We start from the raw sequence: 20,925 nt of genomic DNA, 5'->3' as shown, positions 1-20,925 counted from the left end.
TTTAGGAAGGAGGCAGAACTCCAGACCACCAAATACAGCTGTGTTTGTGTGTACATGGTGTTGTGCCACACAAACAAAAAACTGTCAAGACTTTGCATTAATACAGCTGTTATTGCAAGAACAGAAGTTCTTTTGTATCCAGAAACAAAACATCTTCCAGCTCTCAGCATTGTTTTGCCTTAAAGGGACTAAAACAACCAACATCAGCAAACAGTTATTCCCTCTATGAAAGTTAAGCTAATGCACTTTTTTAAGGAAATCATTCTGACTCAGCTGTTAGTTCTGGGCTGTGGAAACTGCCCCGTATTGAGGCTGCTGTGTTCGTTAATTTTGGTTCTGTCACTGTGGAAAGGGACAGTTCAGTTTCTTCAGTTACTTGTCGTCTGGTAAGTTAATGACAGACATGGAATGAATGAAAATGAGAAAAAAATATGTTAGTATAAATACACCAATAATTCGAGTCGTACACTCTAATCTATAAAAGAGAGCACAGGATATAAAGCATTTATCAAAGGCAAAATCTGACGGAACAAACCTGTGTGAAGTGACCCAAAATATTTTGGTTTTATGCTCACTGAAACATCTTTAAATATTTTGGGAAAAAGATAAATAAGAAAAATATTTGATACATGTAATAAATAACTCTTATTTTACACTTACTTACCTGTGAAAGAAAAATATTTTCTAGCAGCCCAAACTGAAAGATGTGCATAGTTCAATGGACATCAGTGCCCTAGCTCCACCTGCTGGTCAAACAATCCATCTCACCTGCTTTAGCCTTGAGTGACAGCAATTTGGTTAACATACATGAAAGGAAATCTGACAACGGAATTGCAATAGAAGTCAAGTCACCTGTGTTCTCCAGGAAAATCAGGAGATGACTGAAAGAGCCCTATGAAATCAACAGGAACACAGCAACCTTATGTACAAACAGACATTTTTTACACTTTGCAAAAAGAGATTGAAGGAATTAGGTCCAGTGAGACATAAGACTGATACGTTCACAGGTAACTTCCTCTTGGAAACTAGCTGGCGTCAAACGGGATAAAAGAAACAAAAGTTCACTTGGTGAGCAATGACGCTTTTAACATCAGTCTGGGTGAAAGTGTAGTATAATGACTAAAAGGGCTGGTGTAAGTCTTAGTGTTTTCATAATCATAAGGGTCCAGTTTCTTCCCACAGTCCAAAGACATACTGGTAGGTTAACTGGCCATCCACACTCTTAAGACATGGGGAGAAATATTCAAACATTTAAAATGAATCTATGATGCAGGGTAAAATACAAGAAAAACGTCAAATTAATTTATTACCATTACTCATTAATACAATCACTTTTTTATCTGTCTTTTTTATGCAATTAACAACAACACAACAATAATAAATAAAGGCCAAATAGTATTTACATCTGAGCAGTTCACTCCACCTTAATAGTATTAAAAAAACAACAACACAGAGAACATATTTCATTCAGACACAAGGTTTACATTGAAACATTGGCACAACCTAGATCTTGAAAGCCTGTGTCCACACTAAGAACAGGAACAGAGAGACAAGAAGACGTCCTTTCAAAAACAAAATACAACCCCCCACTTGCCAAGTGAAGACTCTCTGGTTTTGAAAAAAAAATGTTCTAAAAAAATAAGAAGGTGGCTCAGAGACACTTAAGTTCAACTTTAGAGGAGATCTCATCAAACTTTGAGAGCAATAAACATTTTGTCTTGAAACGTACAGTATTCTACTATTCACAAAAAGTGCATACACATTTTTCCTTTTTGTTCGGTTATTTACATCATCCCTTAGTGTAAAGTTCACAGAAAGTGCCCACGGTATGGACAAGAGCAACTTTTAGGTGTACATTTTTAAAAGCTTAGATACAATACGCTGAGAACAATATTCATTCACGAACAGATCTGCTTTCCTCCAAAGGAAAGGAGCAAATAACCGTCAAATATTCATTTTCCCACCTAAATAAATCTGTCAGACCTATTACCATTTTGGCAAATGTGAGTCTCTGGGTGCAGAAACTTCTAGAGAACAGCACACAAAGTGATGATTCAATCTACCGCCCCTAAGAGATGAAAGGTGATTATGAAGTTACCATTCCTTGTTTCTTTTGGCTGAAAAGTACTAGTAGCTGGGGGTGGGGGCATTATCATAACCATAAACAGAATAATTGCAGTTACAACCTCCCACATGCCACATCTACTGAATCATGCACTACTGCAGTATGGCTAACATGCACATCACAAGGAGCCACAAGGCACGGACAAAGGCTCCAAAACAGCTGCATGAAGCACATCTGGATCAAGGACAACAGTTTTGCTATGAACAATACCATCTGTCCCCAGGCCCTCTAGAAGGAAAGGAATTCAAGATCACCCTTAGCATCACCATGCAAAAAACACCCCAAAACTGCAATAGTCATAATCGGACCATTGCAGCCACAGGTCGCATGAAGTACAGTTTTATTAAAACTGTATTCAAAATAGGGGTTTTCTCTGAGCAAAAACAATGTGGGGAAAAGTGAACGCTGTGTATACTAAAGTTACCCTTTGTAAGAGCAAGTCTTGTACGCCAACACCTGATGTTGCACTAAATGCCCAGTGGAATATTTGATATTCTCCCATGCAGTGTACTGAGCTTTTTTGATTTTAGCAAAATCGCTGTCTAGTCAGAATGTTTCAAGTTTCATTTGGAAATTCTAAAAGTGCTTTTTTTCAGTCCTTTAGGAGATAACACCATAAAAATAAATAACCAATGGTGTGAGAAGGAATAATGTTTTATCTAAAAATGAAGCGTAAACAATAAGAAGTTATATTTAATATATAAACTATACATATCAACAAAATCAACCACTGCATTTAAACTAAACAGAGCTACAATATGTCATCTTAACTGCCTGCAGAACACCTTTTAAATTATCTTTGTTGGTTCTGTTAGACCTTCCTCTTTCCTTATTGATACACACTACCGATACTGAGCCTTTTAACAAATGTGCTTTTTTGGACACAACACTGTAAACTTGCATATTTCAAAACCTATGCTTTCTTAGGGTTTTGATCACCGTTAAATGACAATTTAATATTTAATATTTAAATTACTTGGCAACCCAATAAGACAAGGAACGCCCATAATGGTCAAAAAGCATTTCAATTTCAAATCGAAAACAATCTTTTGAGACAGAAAGCATTGCATTCTCCCATGGTTTGCTCATGTCCTCCAAAGAGGTCCGTTTAATTGATGCTATTCACGGATTTGAGAATGGCCCTGACATCATCATAAAGTTAGTTTAAAAAATAGGGATAAAATAAAACAGAATAAGAAGAGAAACAGACCAGGCCATTCTATTGCAGGGGCTGGAGCAGATATTTGGACGAGGTGGCTGCACATCTCGGATAGACTGGAGACGGTCTTGTTGAGGACCATCCAAGCTGGCTTAAATGGCACAGGCCACTGTCCCTCTTAAAAGAAAAATGGTCATTCACTTTGAAATCCCTGGCAGGCTCACAGTTTAGCCAGCCGCTTTACAATGAATTTGAAAGACACCCCTCTCACTCTAACGCAAGATATTCCACATCTTCATCTTCAGTGGCACTCCATATGTTATCCATTTGCAAAGTAAGGCGGAATGACGAGGCAATTACAACCCACAGCACAGCAGAAAACCCGAAGCTTTTGTTCAGCGCTGTTTATGACCGAGGCTTGCAGCCAAAACCCATTACAATCCTGGAAAAGGGTTCCCCCTGACAGGATCAGGCCTTGCAAAGCCAGTTGCCTAGGGTCATAAATTTATTGCCAGTAATTCACTATATTCTACTTAAGTCTGAGGTTTACTTATATTAGTTTCACAATGAAGTCCACTTTCAGTGTTGCACTTTCTCCTGCATTGCATTCCCTTTTTGGGACACTGTCGTCATAAGCTTGCAGAACACTTTCTGTGAGCTTTCTGGTTATTTTTGTTGCAAAAACAAAAGCTTGCATACACCCTCAAGGAAAGATAGCACAGGATGCACGTCAGCAAGATTGCTGAAAAGAAAAGCAATTAATTCACTTTTCTGAAGCTATTCATGGTTTCTCACTGTTGCACCATTGTAAGATTTGATTTTAAAAGCTAAAAGGTTTTTCAGATGTTTGTTTCCAGGTATCTGCTGTGTTTAATAATTAATTGACAAGAGCTTATGTCCTTGTAAGTGAATGCAGAGGTTTTTGTTGGGAAAATAAAAAAAGTTTGATATATTTGATATATTGTCTCACAAAACTTTAAGTACATTAATATATTATTCAATATCTATCTGGATCATCTTCAATGTGATAAATACAATGCAAATCCTTTAATGCATGGATAATTGGCAGGAATTTACATACAGTACACCATCTTGAATTCAACATTCTGTGCAAAAATGAAAAAGTATAAATGATCACCACAAAGGAAATGATGTAATGCATATGACTTCTTCCTGTGCAATGACAGAGAATTAAATTTATAGAAACCACTCAAATCTACCTTTCTTAGCATCTCCTTCAAGGAATTAAGAGACTGACTAAAATGTTTTGTTCACTGTTTTTTCCCTATTTTAAATAACTGTTTTTAAAAAGAAAAAGTTCCACAGCTTCAAAAGCCTAACTGATTTTCAAGACAGAGTACCTTCAACTCAGGTTTCCAACTGAAAGTTTGCAAAATCAACACCACAACAAGAAAAAAATAACTTTTTATCAAGCCTCCTTATTCCTTTCATCATTAAAACGTACATTTGTCAAATTCATACGGGACAGATAATAAACCAAGGAAAAAGTAAGTTGAAAAGGTTTATTTGTTGAGAGCTTTATCAGCCCACAAACATAACAATCTTTTTTTGGGGTTGTGCCTTGCTTTTAAAAAAGTTTATTCCTGGTAAAACATAACTGAAAAGGCTATGTTGAGTGTGAGGGTTTGAATAGCTTCAGAGAGAAAAGGAACCTTTCTCATGTCATCACCGTGTGAAGAAGTCATAGACCTTACACCTCACTCGAGTGGAGTCTTCAAACACAGGAGCCCAAAGTGTCAGTACCAGGCTATCAAGATGGCACAAATCACATCTGAAACACATGTATCCCATATAAGTTTAAAGTTCACCTCTACATTTTTCACCTGTCCTCCAAAGTTCCCTGTTCCCAAATGAGCCGACATTTGCAAAAGAAAACCACCAAGGCGCATCGGTAGACACCAAAGCATGGCCTCAGTTGAACTTTCTCCAAGGATTCCTCAAGGCAAGCGTCTTCAGCACCGGGCAGAACCTGAACTCGAACAGCGTTAAGAGGTGAGCTTGGAGTAGCTGGGTGGGGAGAATCGTCTCCTCAGGTATTTGAGAATGTAGAGAGGCAGGCAGCTCACCAGCGTGATGACCGTCACCTTCCACACAAACGATAAGGTGGCAATGAAGTAGACATCTGTGGCAAGAGACAAAGACCACAAATGCTCATCACGGCTCTTCAGAATAAAAATTAAAAAAAAGTCAAAAGCTGAATAGAAAGTATACAGCCACAGACTTACTTCTTACAATTAAGATCTCTGCTAACAGATATTAAGCTCATTTTGTTATATGTACAACCAAAACGAATCCTAGACAACAGCACTACTAGGCAGATTATAGATGTTCCAGTTTAATGGGTGAATTTAATGTGCCCCACATTACAGGGTAAAGGAAAAGGAGGACATCGCTGCAAATGACAAAAGACACAGGACTTCACAAAAGCCTGGCCCTCGTTCATCTTTATAGAGGAGGAATCTTGGATCAACCTCCTCTCAGTTCCTCCTGCTCCTCCATCTGGGAAAAAGCTGCCTGGGCAGGATTCCATATCCCAAGAAGACACCGATTCCAAATTCAATTCCAAGACGTGGCCAGATGCGTTTTTAGTTTTGACTTAGTTTCATATCGAATGAAATTAAAAAATAAAGAAGATCTGTTTCAAATGATTAGTTATCGGTGTGCATAAGTAAGTCAGTCACAAAACTTCCTGAACCATCTATCTAAGCGCTTTGAGAAGCCACCTTTAAAGGCGCTATATAAAATAAAGTTTATTATTATTATTATGCTTTTCTTAAATAATGATAAATGACTCGTGTTCACTTTAGCAGAGGAAAAGAGGAGGTTAAATGATCCATTATCTGTGATAAATTCCATTAGAAATCAAATCAGCACCATGGGCCTGTATTTTGGTGCACATCAAATCTTGACTAAATCAATTTTCAAAGGTTGATATTATAAGGCATGAATGATCTTTGCTTAACTGTTAGCGACATTTCAAACAGCTCCCCTTTGATGAAAGGACACACAGAACATTTGTGAGCTTAAAGGTCAGACCTGATTCACCAAATGTGTGACACACGCTCCTGACAAAGATCAAGTTCAGACAACATGTGTCTTGTTTGTTTTTTTTCATAGCAGGAAAAACGTGCCACAGACAAATCACACTACAGAAGCCAATAAGAAAAGGCAGCTTTTGAAAGAACATTGGCCACAACTGAACTCAAAAATAGAAAAGAAACCCAGGGAAAGCAAATTAAATGAAAATGGACTAATAATCTAGTGATGGTTTACAAAAACAATGAAAATGTCAAATTGTATCGCAATCTGTAGAATGCTTGAGTAGTTACGGAGTTTATCGTGAAATTCTGTAAAGCTGGTGGTTACCATCTTTTTGAAACAGGGTCAACATTTTACAATATTTTTTAACCACAAGCTTGACCGGTGAGCAACAATGAAGTCAAAATTTTAAAAAGAAAAAATGATAAATACCCCCCTTAGCTATTGCTTAATGCAAGTATGAATAATGATGTCTAGGATTCACTGGGCTTTCATTGAAAATTGCGTATAAAATGTATTATTCATAGAAAAAAAATTAGACTACATCCTTCATGGACAGCATGGTTAACTACAGGGCTTCTTAAAGTAACAGTAACTTTATTTCCTTAATAGTATGATCATCCCGTGTGTATTTAGTTTATATTATTTTGGAGCTCAGTTTTTAAAGATAATTAATTCTAAAATCATCTGATGCCTGGAGTGCGTGGTTTGCCAAACAGTCTTTCTTTTTGAGCACTTGCTTGTCGCCAGGGTTTATTCTCAAATTTTGGACGACAGGTTGTGCAGATTTACAATGATAATGTGTTGGTACCAAAACGGTCCAGTTTCTAGCCCCACTGTAAACTCTTTCCCAAAGCTTTTGTGCTGGTACACTCCTGCACAGAGAAATACTGTACTTCAATCAGCAGGAAAGTATTTTCTTCTTGATACTCTTATTTTTAAACTGAATTCATGTGTTTCTCCCTTTGTGCTAGATGTGGTTACAAAGGTGATGCTGAGTACTGCTCTTGCTTTAACGCTGAAACCTCATATTAAAGGCATGCCCCCATTGTGTATCACAGGATTTTAAATCCATCAAAAGGAACTGAGCGTCCCCTAATTCATTAACTGCATTAGTAACACATCAATAAGGGCTACATTACTTAATCCTAATCAATAATTAAATATCAATGGTTCGTCCCCCATCTAAAGTATGACATTGCGGATGGGATCTGCAAAAACTCACTCGTAGAGCAATCTAAAAGAACACATCTGCAGTCGATCTGGATTTGAGAGACAGGCTGACCTTTGGCATTCCACACTCAAAAGGTTATAGAATGCTGCCTTGGTCACTCAATGTGGAATTGAATGAATTAACCTTTATTTACCCTAAGGGAATTCCCTTTGCACATCAAGCGCTCATAAACATAACCTGTTCAACAATTACACAATACAACCACAGTACAATACCATAATACAAAACAGCATTCAACAAAGTCACTCAATCAAGACTCTTCCAGTAGCATACGATTAAAAAATAGAAAGCAGATTGTAAAGATTCTAAAAACAAACAAAAACATACTACATTCCCCATTGTGCTTAACAGCAGTTTTGCAAATGTATACTTGCATTCCATCTCGAATATAGAATGTGGTTTATATTGGAGACTAGACTGTACTCATGGGAAGCCTATTCAATCTGAAGGCCATTTTCTTTATGCTGGTGGCATTTCAGACTTTTTCACTTAAAGAGTTTCCGGATTGGGATCATCCTCATCACCACTGTCACCTTGAAATTAAACCTCTTTATGTAGTAAAAAGAAAACTAAAGTTTTCAAGCTTTATCGACTGGGCTGGACTCATGTGCACTGAAAGATTTTGATTTTAATCCAAAGAAAATTTGATTAAGCGTTGGGGCAAAACAGCAGTGAAACAGAATTAAGAGGGGCTGACTCACAGGGGTGTGTAACAGACCTTGATTTATCACAAGCAAATCTTTCAAGCAAATCATCTGTTCAGTGTTGAAACATAAAGCTAAAACACACTGGAAGAAAACAAGGATTATTAAAATACACAAAAGTATTTACTGGATCCGGCCAAAGTAGGGTCCGGCACCTATATATAGTTAATAACATTTGTAGGGAAATAAAGGGAAAAGAAATCAAAAATACTGTAAGTATTGTATTATTAAGAAATATAAAAAAAAATAAAAAAACACTTTTTAAAAAGAGTTTTTTAATGAAAGAGAATGCAGTGTGACAGTTTGAGTCACAGAAATCACCAAATTCAAGAAACTCAAGAAAAAAAAAGAAAAAATTATAATTAGTATGTTGACCTTTTTTATTATAATTCTCGAGAGGTGCTTTTTGCTTCTCTGATAAACACAATGGCCTTGGCAATATTAGATCTACAAGGCAGGAAATTAAGATCACACTGAGGAATTTCCCCTTTAATATTCTATTCAACGTCAGACCTCCAAATTACAGTTCAATCCAACAACACAGGGGACAAACGAACACTACAGGCATTTAAAGCATTCACAGATTTAAGAGAATGGACCTTAAATACTTCCCTTCTGATGAGTTACATGATAAAAATGCAGGACAACAGGATCATAAATCAAATAAATAAGTGCTAATATTTGCTAATGTTCGTCATATTAAAAGGCAAGCCTCAATTTCTCCTCTCCAACTCAATTTCTCGATCCAGACATAAATACGCTGGAGTGTAATAAATATTGGTCCATATGATTGAGTTTCATTATGGAGTGAACTATCTGTGGAAAAAAAAAAACTCTTTCAGAAGAGTTCAGGAATTACCATGCACAGAAGTTTTATTTCAAACTCTAAATCTTAAAACTTGACACAGTCAAGTGAGAAATATAGTGCCTATATGCCCATTTGCCATTTTCTCTTATTTTTTCAGTTGTTAATCTTCCACTGGAAGACTACCAATTTCTTCAACACAAGTCTTTACAGTTAGACTGTACAAGCGCAATTCTCTGAATTCAATTTAAAAAAATTCTTATCCCAGCAGACAGTGGTCTGTTTCACTGTAAAAATGCCACAAACTCATATTAGGCTCCAGATATTTGTACTGATATGCCACATCCTTTTTTTTAATTTAAAAGAACATTTTAACTACCCACTAGGATTGACTAGTGTTAACAACTATGTTAAACCTAAACTATCTCATTTAGTTCAGAAGAAAGCTACTCCACTTTCCTATATAAAATATAATGTTACACCAATGAGCTTTACTTCTATGCCTTAGCAATACTGCCACATCAATAAGGTAAAGCAGGCAATCAGATTATCTGCATAAAAAAACAGTGGATCATTCGCTTTAAATGGGAATGTGTGATGCAAGAGCTGTATAACAAAGGCATAAACACACATCTGCATTGGTAGCAGCTCAACTAGAAAATGCGTCCAGAAGCACAGGAGATCCCCAGATAAAGACGAAACGCAATGCAGTCTTCTCAGGGCTGCTGGAGAGCTGGGAAACTTACCAATGAACTCATGCAGGAAGACGAGGGAGGCGATGTAGCAGGCCAGGCTGAGCAGCTCGGCTACGATCATCAGCCAGTGCCAGGTCTGGATGGTGAGGGCCACCATGAGCAACTCAGTGAGGATCAGCGAAGTGAAGGAGATGGCCACAATGTGCACGAACTCTGACTCAAACAGCAGCAGCGCGCCATACATGATGATGCTCCCTGGGGGAATCGAGACACACACACACAGAGGAAGAACACAGGTGTTGATCTCAAGCCAAGATCCCAATAACACAGCCACAAGACAATCAAATGATTGTCCCCCATAGCCCTGCTTTCTGGGACTCTAAAGTCATGTTCCCACACAAGGATATCTCCCCAGGCGATGATCCAGTAAGAACCCAGAGAATCTGAGGAAGAGCAAGTCACACTTTGCTGAAATATTCCATACTTTCCCAAACCTTCCTTCCACAGTGGAATCCATCAAAAAAGTAAATAGAAAGCTGATGCGTTTCTGTGATGTTAATGGATTTTCATGATTCTTCTAATCTCGCGTTTGTACTTCAGCTACAGACAATCTTTACATGATTTCAAGACTGACTGATCGCGATGATACAGAAAAGGCAGTAATATGTATATCTCTCAAAAAATGATCTGTAACACTAGGCAACTTCAGCTGGAATTCCCCAAGCAGTGGTACACAACTGTTCAAGTGTGGCATCACTTCATGGCTTGAGGCAGCAAAGGACAATCCTTGATTGCTGTACAATGGTTGCCAGTGAGGGCTCTCCCACTTCTCCTGCGGGGGTGTTGAAGTTGCACAGCATGACAAGTTCTGGATGGTTGGGACACATGCACATGCCAGTGGACAGGTGGTACAACCCTCATCCTCCCCCATAATGGTATGTAAGAGGGTCATAGCAGCACTACTATGTACTATACTACTACTTTGGTGAGTTAAAAAAAAAAAGGGGTAAGAAGGGAGAGATAATGAATGGAAAATATATTTTTAGAACTAAATCTTCAGGAAACAAATTTTTTACATGTTCCAACCCTGTTCTCCCCATGTTTGTGTGGGTTTCCTCCCACAGTCCAAAGATACACTGGTACATTAATTAACTTCTGAGTAAAATGCCCTTGGTGTGAAAGTGTGCGTTTCTGTGTCTATGTGTGCCCCTCGATGGCTTGGCATCCTGTCCAGTGTCTATCCTCTATTCTTGCCGAGATAGGCTCAGACTCCCCCGCAACCCTGAATTAATTCTACAGCTACTCAACCACTGAGCTTTTGACAGACTACAAGCTCCACTGCACCTGACAGGAGAGCAGCATGTCTCTCACTGACATCACTGCAAGCCTGGCAAGTAACACGATTGTCTGTTCTCTGAAAACCTGGATGACTAATCCCTGCCCTACCCTCCCATTTGGGCTCTGCCAAAACAGCCTGGGGAATCCTGGTTACGGTCAGCTAGTGACATGACAGAGAATAAAACAGTTAAAGGAAAGAATCTAATCTAATTTCTGTCTGCAAGGTCTGAGCATCATTAGTCAGCGACTTTTCCTGTTCACAGTTCTTGACATGTGACTCTAAACGGTTTGTCACCAACTTGACCTTCTGCAAGTCATCTTGCTACTGTAGTTAGTTTCAAAGCATTACTTCGCATTCTCTCCACTAGTTTTAAAAAGCAATCATTTTCATGCTTTTCAACCACAAAATTAACGAAGATAACTGAGGCAGCTGAACACAAGAGCTGCTAAATACTTTTTCAGGTCCAATATGAAACAAATCCAATTTACAGCCTTGCTTGAGTCCACCTGTAATAGAAACAAATCCAGAAAAACGAGCTTTCTTAACACAGAATTAGGAACGAAAGGAAACTGTGAGGGGGTGGCTGGTGGGGAGGGTGAAGGGTGTGGTACTGTACATTTGCAGCTTGAGTAAATTTCGGGGTATAATTTAGAATAGCACTGGGTACACCTCCAAGGACAAACAGCCTGTTTTGAAGGATGACTGTAAAAAAAAAAAACAGTTTGGTTCTTTTGAGAACAACAACTTTTGAACCAGTCTCAGAAAAACTGCTGATAATTACAAAAAAAAGAATAACAAGTGTGTGGGAGAGCCACAGTAGAGGCAGAGTCTTCGCCAGAGTCTTCTGATGTCTCAGTGCATAGGTGGGGGGCAGGGGAGGTTGTTATAACTGCAGAACTGGTTTTCAGTCAATTTCCATTTACCAGGACAGCACTCAAGGTGATTAACACATCCCTTTCCCCTTCTCACACACCCACACACTAGCTGCTGAGTCCTCATTCAGTGCGAGAGCAAAGCATTTTCATTTTTTAACGAGGGGAGGTTTCTGTGTTGGGCCTGTAGTGCAAGAAACAAATGGAAAGCTTTTCAAAACACACATCCTTGCAGGCACATGTATTATCAGTCAGATAGCAATTGCGCTTCCTGATAAACGGACATCACAGGACCCCAATGAAGACGACCAGGAGTAAAATAATTCATAATCTTAAAAGTAGATCAGTTAATGTGGCCTCCGTCTAAGAGCTGCAAATAATGTGCACTACGTACTTACAAATTGTGTGCTTCAATTTAAATGCGAAAGAAAAGGTGTGTGCTTCTTCCATTTGAGAACAAATGTCATAAGATTTCATGCAGCAGATGACTCCATTGCTTTATGATGAAGCACTTTGTGCTGTATGCACTGCAAACTACATTACTTTTCTACATGGTGGATTGAGCTGCGTTGTCTTTAACACATTAGACTCCTGCAGGAATAATGCACACTCTTTTCAATACAGCTTAAGCCTGGAGTAGACATGGTGCCCTAAATTACCCCTAAATCAGGAGCAAAATCGAAGGAGCAAACACTTTCGTTCATTGGAGCACATTGTAACTTATTAAAATACATTTAAGCTCCTTTTTGTAGAGAACACGACTTTTTAATATTCATGAGTGATACATACTTTATACATAACATATGTTGAATTATCAGAGCCAACTGCCAGACTTTACTACACGTTTGCATTAAAGGAGCGCAGATTAATTAAAACCAAACAGAAAATGTAGGAAGTTATTGGTGTTCAGAAAATGGGAACAAAAAGGCTACAAGACCACTGTGTAACAGCAGTACCTGTTCTCTAAATGTGTCCATTGGGGAAAGATATTGGTCTTGATTGTTTATTACGTCTTGTTTCTTACCGACACTAGCTTCAAATACCAAGTCCATAAAATAAAATAAGAAATATTTACCTGCTCTTAGAATCAAACAAATTGAGTCTAATATACTGCGGTCAACAAGCAGCAAGAAGCCCTTAAAATGAAATGTAATTCTTCCCCACATATTGCTTAAGTTACTTAAGTAACATAACTGCATTTAACTGTTTCCAAGGTTAAAATCCTGACCATTTTCTACAATACAATTTTGATGTCTAGCCCCTCTTACCTCTTGATCCCTGCCAGAGGAACAGAAAAAGCAACAGACAAGATGACAAAATCATCCTTTATGCCAGTTCCAGTTTATATTGACTTCAGTACAAACATATATAGTCCAAACCTGGAAACTTCAGGTCTGTTATTCTTTGTCATGCAGTTTTGTCACAATATCCTAATTATTAAAATCCTAAAACCCAATTGTTACATATATAATAATGTAATAATGTTCTATTGCTATATTGTTCTTAAAAAAACCTTTCCTTGGGATCATGCAAGCACTGCATGTTAATTTGCACAGTGTGTGCAGGAAGTGGTTACTTTGTTTTTAACTGTATCAATGTAGATGCAAGAGATTCTCAGCCAGTACACTTCTGTGTTGTTGCTGGACAAACTACGACGTGTGTTTAAATTTCATTTCTTTCCTTATTGATGCATGAGAACGGAAGCTGTGAAGTATATTTCTTGGCGAGCTCAGACTGCGTCTGTTTTTCTTTTTCAAGCAGTGGCCTACCTTTCCTTTCATCACCCAAAGACAAGCTGTGCTTAGACCTTACTTTCACACTGTCATCACAGGCTATGTAACCTCCCACAAGGTTAACACAGAACTTGAACCCAAGTTACGTGATTCGTAGCACAGTAGGATTTCCAACAAGTGGAATGAAAAAAAAAACAGTTATATAAAAGCTTTAACATTAATCAAAGAATAGCAAATAATATTAATTTAAGTGAGCCTTCAGGTTAGACTTTAAAACCGTATTTGTAATAAAATGTTTATTACACAATTCATCATAAATATTTTATAATACCAAAAATTCAGTCAAACGTAAGACTAAAAGACTACGTAATAGACTTACCTTGATAGATACTTATTAAAACCCATATTAAAAATGTCTTGAAAGACAGTGGCCGGCCCTGGAAAAGATACAAGCAAAGCAACACATGAATCACCACTATGAAAAAGTATGAGTAGAATAAGGTATTCTGCAATCTTTAATCGCTCTGTAGTCTGTGAGAAGAAACCACCTCCTGCATAATAATGAAGGTCTACAGCCCAGGTCTCCAAATGTAGTTTGGGAGAGATAAAGGGTGTTCTGTTTTCACTACTACCAAGCACTTTTATTTAAGTCAGCCAAATATATGAGCTTAAGGTAACATTTAGCTACTGCTGCTGGAATTCTGAGTGCTCAAGCCTAGAGCAGACTTGTTTGCCACCACTGAACTAAGGCTAAAACTGATTTTACACCAAATGACAGCTTATACTCCTCCGTGAACTGTTTAAAAGTAAAAAACAAAAGAAAATCTCCTTTATGTAAAAAAAAGTATTTTCATTATTTGAACTAGTCATTTTTTTCATTACCCAGTAATAGATGGAAAATGAACAAAGATATTTTTTTCTCTGGTCCTAACCTGCTCCAGCTAACAAATTAACTAGCAGGAGGTGTCCAATAAGTGCAATTATATAGGATAAGGAGGCATTATCTTTGTTAATTTGGCAGTTAGTGAAAGACAATGAGCTTGCTTGCTTATCACTGTCCATTTCTTACTGATATAACAGGAGCTTCAAACAGCAGAATTGTCACTTCTTGGAGATGGGTTGAAAAAGTAAGCTAAACTGCAACACCAGAACATTTAGTGAAGGAACCGGCAGTCTCCAGTCCATGCCGTTACAGGACTTTGATCCAACCAGAATGTTAATTGTTTAGTTGGCCTTTTTATTGCATAACTGACTCTGTTGATAGAAATCAGGTACATAGTGAGGGATCAGCCAGAACAAAGATATATGACAAAGTGAATCAGAAAGGTCAAAGTTGTTGACCCCTGATTTAGAGCAATGTTGGTCCCCAAAATGCTCATAATTCCAATTATCTCCCTGCATCAGAACTTTCCAGAATGTAACTGAATTAATCATTTACTTAGATGTATATCATTTATCATCACAGGTTGAGAACGTGAACATACCTTCAAGAGATCCTTGTACAGTTCGGGATACAACATCGCCACTTCTGACTTGACATCCTTGTCCAGAACCAGAGAAAATACAGGGAACATTGTGTACAGAGTGGAGTAACTGGAAAACAGGAATGAACAGAATGCAATGGATCAAGATCACACACCTATGAACTCATTGTGGCATGAAAGCTTTACTTCAACAATCAGTTTTTCTAAAAACTATGTTCATTTAATCTAAGGAAATTTAGGCCCATTTCTTAACTTTTTAAACAGGAGTCTGAAAAGGTCTTGTCTTATGGTTTTCAAAGTTTTTATTCTTGTGTTCTGCTGTAGGCATACTGAGAGCTCTGTAGTAAATTAAATAAACGGGCTCTTTGCCTACAGTGGAAAATTCAGACATTATCCGCACACAGAAGAGCAACTTCAGTTGCAACGTATTTTTAAAAAGTATAAAACGAATCGCGCTGTGCTCAGTAATGAAGTTTCTGCTGAAAATTTATGTGCTGCAGATAATTCTTAGGTGAAGCCTGATGCATTATTTAAAATGCAAAATCACTGTATGTAACCGCTGCTAATGAAAAAAATCAACCTGGTATTTCAGGCAGGCAAAAAGAAAAAACACAGTGACCAGCATCTTGAAGAACCCTGATTGGTCCAAACAGGCATGTGAGGATTGAATGAACGCAGCTGTATTGATCACTGTGGTTCGACACTCAGGAGCTGCTCACCCGATAATGAGGAACCCCTGGTAGAGAGGGACAGAGGCAAAGTAAAACACTGAAGAGAATACAGCCTGGAAAAGAAAAGGGGACAGAAAGGTCACAACGTCAGCCAGATCTTCACCTGACAACACAAGAAATCTTAAGGACCTGATAACATAGTGTAATGACATGTACGTCAGGCAGTGTAAAGCAGGGCCTACAGCATATGTTACCTCATAGGTCAATCAATTCACTGCAACATATATACAGGGGTGTCGTTTCGAATGCAGCCTAACAAGCAACTTTCACCAGAACCAATCCGACCCAGCACAAGAGTTTTTTTGTCTGTGGCTTGGCCCAACCGAGAAAGCCGACGGAATGTGCAACACAATGACCAACAGACTTGCAGAATGCCATGGGGAACCACTCAGACATTCCTCGGCGGGTCAGTGGGTCAAACCCACAGCAGACCGATGAGTCAGTGGCTGCACTGCTGCCAGTTTCTCCGCGGCAGGGTACTCCGATCCACCCCGGCCAGCCCCCGTCACGCAGTGATTACCTGCATGGTACTGATGCACAGACTCCTGTGGATGACGAACTGGCTGAGGGCGGCTGACCTCTTGTAACTGTTCCGCCCGTGAACCATAAGCAATCTGCCCAAGTGCTTGAACTGAGTCACCGAGAAGTCGGCAGCCAGTGATGCCTGCTTTCCCTCCTGAAAAACACCGGGCAAAGAAAAAAAAAAACAAAACAAAATATTATGGTCTGGTCTGCAACCTATTTTTGCTCAACAAACCTCTGCAAACAGCAGAGCTGTAATAAAGTAGGTCGAAAGTTGAAATTTTATACTGCTACTGCCAACGCAGCTTGAAGTTTATAGCTTTAAAAAAAACAAAAGTGCAAACCACAGTATTTCAACTTGTTTTGCTTTCTTTTTTCCATCTGGAGGTTTTTCAGTTGTGCAGCGTTCTCTTGACACTGTCTGACTAACGGTACACTAACAATAAAATGATACGGTTTTCTCTCGGAAGAATAACAAGTCTGAATGATGTTATTCAATTAATATTAAAGCAAGAATGAGATATGGATATGCTAATTGAAGTCAACCAATTTTTTTTTTCATTACAAGCGCATTCCCTCCTCACAAAGCAAATATGTTTTTGGAGTTACTTTTCAGGAAACACAGCACACATTTGAATTGGCCAAATCCAGTCATATTAGCTCTTACTTTTCCTTCAACTCCCACGCCACAGTCTGCTTCCTGGATCATGCTGACATCATTTCCTCCATCCCCTGTGAACCAATCAGGAAATCAGCAGTTTTATACTTCTGGGGGGGTTTGTGTCCCACAGATGCCCATCCGTCAACAAGGACAGTTTTTAACATCTCCTGCTAAACACAATCTGCTGATTGACCGACCATATACACTGAAATCAACATGGAATGACAACAGGACTAGCACAGCAACAGGAGTTAGCAGAGGGTAATTTTCCAAAGACAAAGCCTCAGTTATTTATAAAAAAAAGCATTACTGACCTACAGTTTTGATATGTTCAACAGGTCAGTGTGCATTTTGTTACAAATACATTTTGCCAATGCTCTTTATTAATCCATGTCAGTTTGTCAATTGGTTATATATTCAACATATCTGCATGGGAATCTAAAATTGAATCAATGTTCTAATCATTTTTCAGGTGTTAATTTGTTCCTGGAAAAGAGTGGTTTTAATTACCAAGTAGTCTACAACCTTGAAACTGCACACTGCATTGGAGTTAAAGAAAAGATAAAATAATGGTCTTTCTTAAAGCTGCCATCGCAGTTACACATATCATTTTTTAAATTCAGGAGCCTCAGGTTGACTCAATGAAATGGTGTGGGAAATGTTGAATCCTTTTGATCTTGACTACTAGAAAAAGGGGTTGTTGTGAACCTCAGTTTATGAAAGTGTTGACAACATCAGACATCACAGGTGACCACATGGGACTCAATCGTCAGGTTAGGGGTGCACTAATAGAAATTAACCTTCTTTTACAATGAAGAAGATCAATAACATATCAGAATTATGCTCAGCTGTTTGATTACACATTGTAATCAAACTGTCTCCAGACCGTGTACCTCACAACAGAACACTTGGAAAACAGTTTGTATTTAAAATTTCACAATTTTGGAAAATGAAGAGATAATGCTCTCCGAATGGCATATTATTAGATCATTTTTAAAACCATCTTGCCTATACTAAAGTTATGCAAGAAGGTTATTCTTTTATTTTAATTAGCAACAACGTGGAACGCAAGTTATATTGCAAAAAGGATGCAGCGTCTTTTTAACAATCAAATGATACTATTGTAAAAGGTTTTCATTTAAAACATATTATCTGTGCATGTGAATATGGTTACCTTTCCTGCAGATATTTTGCAGATATATTTGGTATATCTTACAAATAAAGTATTTGTATAAAATGAGTATATAATTAAATTCTGGTATTAAAAAGGAAATTATCTTTATGAACAGTTGACATACTTCCTGTCACATGTGTGACGATAGCACTAAAAAATAAATAAAAATACATATTCAACTGTTAACCCTGGGTTGGTGACTAACCAACAATTGTACTAACAACAATTAATGCACTCCTAAGCATTAAAACAAAGGGAAATTGTTAGAATCAGGCATGTCCTGAATAACTTTTAAGTTTAAAATAAAATAATAGGCTTGGAAATAACCCGTATTGATGATAATACTGAAACCAATTTAAATTTCTGCTGTTCTGGGAAGTTCTGCTAAATGGGTCGACTTGCTCGTACAGAATTTCTGCAAAAATAAAGTAATGCCCATTTTTGTACCCATAATTCTGTACACATGGTACAGAATTGATCTTCTAAATGGACAGACTCTGCCTGGGGAACAAGACGAAGCTACTGAGTATGTCCGGTTTGAGCTCAACAGTTCTTCACACCCAGGTATCTCTCAATAATAATAATAATAATAATAATAATAATAATAATAGGAGTCCACATTAGCAATAGGACCCACACAGACCATAGGATGAGGGCCCCCTACTGTCCCCACTAACACCTCTTCCAGCAGCAACCTTAGTTTTTCCCAGGAGGTCTCCCATCCAGGTACTGACCAGGCTCACAGCTGCTGAGCTTCAGTGGGTTGCCATCCTGGGAGTTGCAGGATGATATGGCTGCTGGCCCTTTGACCGGTAAATGAAGGTACAAGGACTCACCCACTGCGCAAGTCAGCTTGCCTGTGCGCTCCTGCAGCAGACGGACAATCTGGGCCTTCTGTGTGGGGGCACACCGGCAGCACACCACTGCCGGGCACTGGCACGCCAGCTCCATGAACTCGTATTCGTAGAACTTCAGACACACCTGTTTCCGCCCAGAAGCACAGTTATGAGGCCCTGAGCTCGACAGGTTCTACTGAAATCATTAGCGTGTCCTACAAATATTACATGAGTAAAATATTTAAGGTTAACAGTATTGATAAGGATTGTATAAAGCACAGAACTTAACAGATTCTCATATTTTGCAAAAAGCTTAAGACTGGCTTAATTCTGGAATATCCTAAAATGACTTCATTACCTGCTCTCTTACAGTTTTTTTTTAAAAAAGAACTGGATTCAGAGATGAAAACACATCCCTTCCCACTTTTTATTATTTGGTCTTTGTGGGGTTCCATGTAACCAAGACGAAATGAGAAGACCTGCTGCAGTTGCGTTTTTTCTCCGTGGCAATCCTACGCTAAGTAAAACACCTGAGCAGACTTGTGCCGGCCTGCGCACGCGTGCCCACCTCTAAAGAGTCCCCAGATATGACCAGAGCACAGTCGTGTTTCCGGCGGAAAGCGTTCAGCTCCAGGTGGGCCTCTCCCCGCGTGGTCACCTGACGAGGAAGAAACAGGGCCGTCGTGGAAGAGAAGGGCCAGGTTGTACAGTGAAGGACACAAAATCAGCTGGTTAGAAAAAGAGCTTAAAGTCATGTACCATGGCCATCACCCCCATTATGAATTACAACATGCAAAAACATTGAGGTCGACTGTACTTAGCCGATTAGCTAATTTATAAAACACATGCAGTGAAAGAGTGCCTGTGTCTATCCACAGTGGAAAATGTGCATCAGAGAAAAGTGTCCCACCGCTGTCTAAAGTCAGAAACATTCTTGATTTCAGTTCCTGATGACTTTGTTCACTATGAATACCGGTGAAAATAATGTTCTGAGATTGTTCAACGCACAACATAAAAAGCACCCATTACAAATAACAGGTGGGCGTTACTGCAGAGCAATTGTAATAAGCATGAAAAGTAATCACTCGACCCGACAAAAATGTTCTAGTTATCCACACACACACATACTCTTCAGGAGGCTGCACTCAAAATCTTCCTTTCAGAAATCAAACAGTTTTTTCAGGCAGCACAGCTAAGTAAAACACTTTTTTTTAGCACAGCGAGAACTGCTACAGACCAGGGAAGCTACAGTATGCTTGACATTCAGACATGGGAGCTCTGCACACCACTAATGCCCACTGGGGAGCTCTAGGCCATTGTTTCCAGACTGTGCCAGCCATTGTTATCTTTTTCCAGGAACCTCCAATTTTCCTTACGCAAGCTGTAACCTTCCATGACAACTCTCTTCGAAACGGCAACAATCCAAAAGGAAGCTAGAGCAGCTATCAAAGCAATTGTGCAGGTAGAAGTCTGCAAAAGAGATTAGGAAGCAACCTTCTCCTTTATTTGCCCTGAGCCCATTTCAGATATTTTTCCTCTTGACTCGCAGCCCACTGCTAAATTTAGCAGTGGGGGCCATATTTCACTTATTCTGATAAAAAAAAATGGAGCAGAGGCAAGGTAGCAATCCTATCAGATACACAACCGATGAGCGACAAAATTCTGTAAAACTTCTGCACAGGATGTTAAAGACAATTAGGTTTGTTTAAAGGGAAGCTATTATTTTTTACCATTTCAGTGCTGTTTATTTTTTTCTTGGTGCACAACCGCTTCATCTCCAAACCCTTTCCC

General features: G+C 38.7%; 1 protein-coding gene across 1 annotated transcript in view; it reads right to left on the bottom strand.

Annotated features, from left to right (window-relative positions):
- Positions 1-1,275: 1,275 nt before the first annotated feature.
- Positions 1,276-20,925, bottom strand: part of LOC102698507 (probable phospholipid-transporting ATPase IIA) — an 82,970-nt gene continuing 63,320 nt past the window's right edge. The window contains exons 20-28 of the mRNA XM_006639421.3: positions 19,703-19,792; positions 19,135-19,279; positions 17,131-17,195; positions 16,462-16,617; positions 15,930-15,994; positions 15,211-15,319; positions 14,106-14,163; positions 9,834-10,037; positions 1,276-5,427 (exon numbers count right to left, since the gene is read on the bottom strand). Of these exons, the coding sequence (XP_006639484.2) occupies positions 5,291-5,427; positions 9,834-10,037; positions 14,106-14,163; positions 15,211-15,319; positions 15,930-15,994; positions 16,462-16,617; positions 17,131-17,195; positions 19,135-19,279; positions 19,703-19,792 (1,029 nt within the window). The 3' untranslated portion in view covers positions 1,276-5,290. The remainder of the gene's footprint in view (positions 5,428-9,833; positions 10,038-14,105; positions 14,164-15,210; positions 15,320-15,929; positions 15,995-16,461; positions 16,618-17,130; positions 17,196-19,134; positions 19,280-19,702; positions 19,793-20,925) is intronic.

The sequence above is a fragment of the Lepisosteus oculatus genome, chromosome 16 (assembly GCF_040954835.1).
Source record: "Lepisosteus oculatus isolate fLepOcu1 chromosome 16, fLepOcu1.hap2, whole genome shotgun sequence".
Lineage (NCBI taxonomy): Eukaryota > Metazoa > Chordata > Actinopteri > Semionotiformes > Lepisosteidae > Lepisosteus > Lepisosteus oculatus.
Note: the sequence above shows the minus strand (reverse complement) of the source record. Positions and strands in the feature narration are given on the sequence as shown.